The sequence below is a fragment of the Perognathus longimembris genome, chromosome 5 (assembly GCF_023159225.1).
Source record: "Perognathus longimembris pacificus isolate PPM17 chromosome 5, ASM2315922v1, whole genome shotgun sequence".
NCBI classification, from domain to species: Eukaryota; Metazoa; Chordata; class Mammalia; order Rodentia; family Heteromyidae; genus Perognathus; species Perognathus longimembris.
In genome coordinates this window covers 47391433-47395032 of record NC_063165.1, presented here as the reverse complement: position 1 = coordinate 47395032, position 3600 = coordinate 47391433, and the positions used below count along the sequence as shown (strand labels likewise).

General features: G+C 41.9%; 1 protein-coding gene across 2 annotated transcripts in view; it reads left to right on the top strand.

Annotated features, from left to right (window-relative positions):
- Window positions 1-197: 197 nt before the first annotated feature.
- Polq (DNA polymerase theta) overlaps window positions 198-3600 on the top strand; it is a 66573-nt gene continuing 63170 nt past the window's right edge. For both annotated transcript variants that reach the window (XM_048346726.1, XM_048346727.1), the window contains exons 1-3: window positions 198-369; window positions 1313-1492; window positions 3127-3257. In XM_048346726.1, the coding sequence (XP_048202683.1) occupies window positions 198-369; window positions 1313-1492; window positions 3127-3257 (483 nt within the window). The remainder of the gene's footprint in view (window positions 370-1312; window positions 1493-3126; window positions 3258-3600) is intronic.

Below are 3600 nucleotides of genomic sequence, written 5' to 3'. Positions count from 1 at the left end.
GGGAGTCGATGGTTTCCGGGTGACTCTGGCCACTCGGAACTCTATGGTTCCGGGGCAGGCTGGGAGGACTGAGTTTGAAAGCCGTGGCGGGAAGATGGCGGCGGCACCTGTCATCGAGCCGGCTTTCTCCGCCATGGCAGGGTGCTGGGACTGCAGCGTCGTGTCCTGAACCCTGAAGGAGGAAGGGCTTGTGTGCCATGGATGTCTCGCGTCGGCGTGGGAAACGGAGGCGCTCCGAATCTAGCTCAGATTCGTGGTCGGCAGGCGGTGGCGACAGCAGTGCTAGCCCTCCGCTTCTTTCCCGGTCGGTGCTGAGTCCGCCGCCGGGCCTGGGGCGCAGCCTGAAGGCCGCAGGTGCTGGCACCCCAGGTACTGGGTGTGTGTGGGTGGGGAGGAGGTGGGAGTCCGCTGGCCCTCGGGCGCCTCTGCAAGTAACTGCGGCCGGTGGCGATGTGCGGGCCTGAAGGTCGGTAATCTCACAGTGCTTTCTGCATAGTTCACCCTGACAGAACCACCTCCCAGCTAGCCAGAGCCTAAGCACCACAAGTGAGCTCCTTACTCCTCCTTTTACAGCTTGTGTGTGGTGTGTGTGTGCTGTATATGTGGGCATGTGAGGGGTGTGTGTGTGTGTGTGTGTTGGTACTGGGGTTTGCACTCAGGGCACTCTCCATCTACTACTTGAGCCACACCTCCATTCCCGGCTTTTTGAAAAGTCTCTTGGACTTTTCTGGCTCCAAACCTCAATCATCAGATCTAAGTCTCTTGAGTAGCTAGGATGCCAGATGTGAGCTGAGCCCCCCCCCCCCAAGCCCCCCCCCCCCCACGCTCTCTGTCCGGATACAGGACTGCTGAGTGTGGCTGTTCGCAGTTCCTGGATAGAATTTGCAATGTTTTCTAAGGTAAGTTTGGTGTCCTGTGAGTGTTAAACCCAGTTATCCGTGGGTAAGCATTTAGTTATATGATAATTAATTGCTCAAGCATTGTTGCCCAGTCATACTCCTACTAACTAAAACTCAAATGGAAACTTCCCTAACTCAGCTTTATAATGCCTACCTACTGTCCTGGTAACTGCCCTCATTCCCTGTAATTCTTATACTGCTTATCCATTGTGTATAGCACAAGTTTTTTGGGGAGAGGGGGGTAGGACTTTAAAAACATTTTCAAATTATATTCAGTACATAATTTCTATACAAGGTCAACTTCTCAGGAGCTTCTTAAAGTCTGTTTTAAATAGCTTCATACCAACACACAGAGGAAATACTACCAAAGTTATATTAGATCTAACTCTTGTTTCTTCTTTTTTTCCTGAAAGGGGTATGCAAGCAAACAGTTCCTGATGACCAAATAGACAAACTGTTATTGGCAAATTGGGGGCTTCCTAAAGAAGTTTTGGAGAAATACCACAGTTTTGGTGTAAAAAAGATGTTTGAATGGCAGGCAGAATGTCTTTTGCTTGGACAAGTCTTGGAGGGAAAGAATTTAGTTTATTCAGGTATTCAAATTGATGCAAACTAACTTCTCTACTACTTAAAAGATAATATCAGTGTAAAGGTACTCTATTGGGTATGATTTTGGGGGGCATGATTTTTTTTAAGGTGGATGAGACATTGCTTTAACTGGAGAAAGTCTTAAGATATATTTTAAAAGTTGAGTCACATGTGCATTCTTAAGTTTTGGAAATTCAATTATATGGTGGTGGTGGAGCAAGAAATATTGCAATTTATAGATTCGAGAATTCTTTTGTTCAACAAATGTGTGTCCCAGGGTGAAAGGGTGATGTGATAGGAGATGTCAGTCTGTTCTTCCTCCATTAGATCTCAGCTGCTTTTCAGGGTGTGGCACATATGTTTTGTAGTGGACCTGTTTCTACAGGGTTGTATGTATACAAACCCAAAGTAATGTCTCTTACAAGAAGATTTGTATGTTTTTTTCTTGGGCAACTTTTATACATACCATACAATTTTTAGCCTGTGATTACAATATTGACTTCAGAAATGAATTATTAGGTAAGATAGCAATTCCTTTGTGTTAGTTTTCTCTGAACTTTTGAGCTAGATTTTTTTTCATTATGGCTGTGAAAAGGAATTATAGAATTAATTTTTTCAGTAGCAATAAGTTCAGGCTGTGGAGTTTGACTTACTGGATTTAAAGTCTCTCTGGCTGTGTGACTTTGTAAAAGAGAGAGAAGAGTTGGAGGAGACTGACTTGATCACATTTAGAATTAAACTATTTCATATGTATAAGAGGTTAGTACAGTTTTGATATATAAAAAGTCTTCCTAAATGCCAGATAGTAGTACAGATAGTAGTAGTAGAGCATCGCCTACCCAAGCCCTAGCACTTTAAATATCTCTTGATTCTTTTTTTTTTTTTTTTTTTTTTTTGGCCAGTCCTGGGCTTGGACTCAGGGCCTGGGCACTGTCCCTGGCTTCTTTTTGCTCAAGACTAACATTCTACCATCTGAGCCACAGCGCCACTTCTGGCTTTTTCTGTGTATGTGGTGTGAGGAATGGAACCCAGGGCTTCATGTATGCTAGGCAAGCACTCTATTAAGCCATATTCCCAGTCCCAATATGACTCTTTTATGTGGCATTTCACATCTCTTCTTTTTCTATTCTGAAGGACATTTACTCCAGGCTTACTAAATTACTCACTGTCATCCGAATACACCAGGCTTTCCTCTAGCCTTGTGCATATGCTTTTTATGCTTGGTGTTCCTTTTCTCCTTTCTTCTTCCTCATTCTAAGTTTCCTCCTCTTCCCTCCTCTCTCCCTCAACCTCTATCATAACACCTGGCACATTATGTTAAATTGCTCATCTCTTCCTTAAAGCAGTGCTTTCAAGCACTTAAAGGAATGAATCTTTAGGCATAAGCAATCTAGATTTTTATTATTATCTGTCACTTTTGCTGATAAAAGTATTATTAAATCTATTTTCAGTATGAGTCTAGAAAGCTAGTTTAAAATTAGGCATTTCAAGGTGTAATGCTTTTTAAATGCTAGTCGAGGCCCAAAGATAGGTTAGCTGTAGGTTCGGTAATACTGGAGATAATTTAAAATATTTATCAATATGATGTACCAGACATTACTTCTTTCTGTTGTAACTTTGTGGAATAATCATGTTTTAGCTCCTACAAGTGCTGGAAAGACCCTTGTTGCAGAATTACTTATTTTGAAGCGAGTTTTGGAAATGCGGAAGAAAGCTTTATTTATTCTTCCCTTTGTTTCTGTGGCTAAAGAGAAGAAATACTATCTTCAGGTAATGTTTTTGTACTATGTTTAATATATTGGCAGTTTTGGCTTTACTCATTTCAAACAGAATTATAAAAGCAAGTGAGAACAGTTTCATTTATTGCATCCAATCTAACTTTAAAAGTTGATCATTCAAAGTATTGGAAGTTTATGGAAGGAAATGCTGTTATATAAAGGAAAGTGGACCATCGAATCCAGTAGTTTGGTGAGCATCATATAAAAGTTTGTAAATGTCTTCTTAGGAAATAAACAGTATACTTCACTTAGCATGTAAGTGCAAAGGAAGAAATACTGTTTAAGGAATAGGACTCGAGTGAAGCATGGACAGGAAAGAGAGCTTGAGAGCGCCC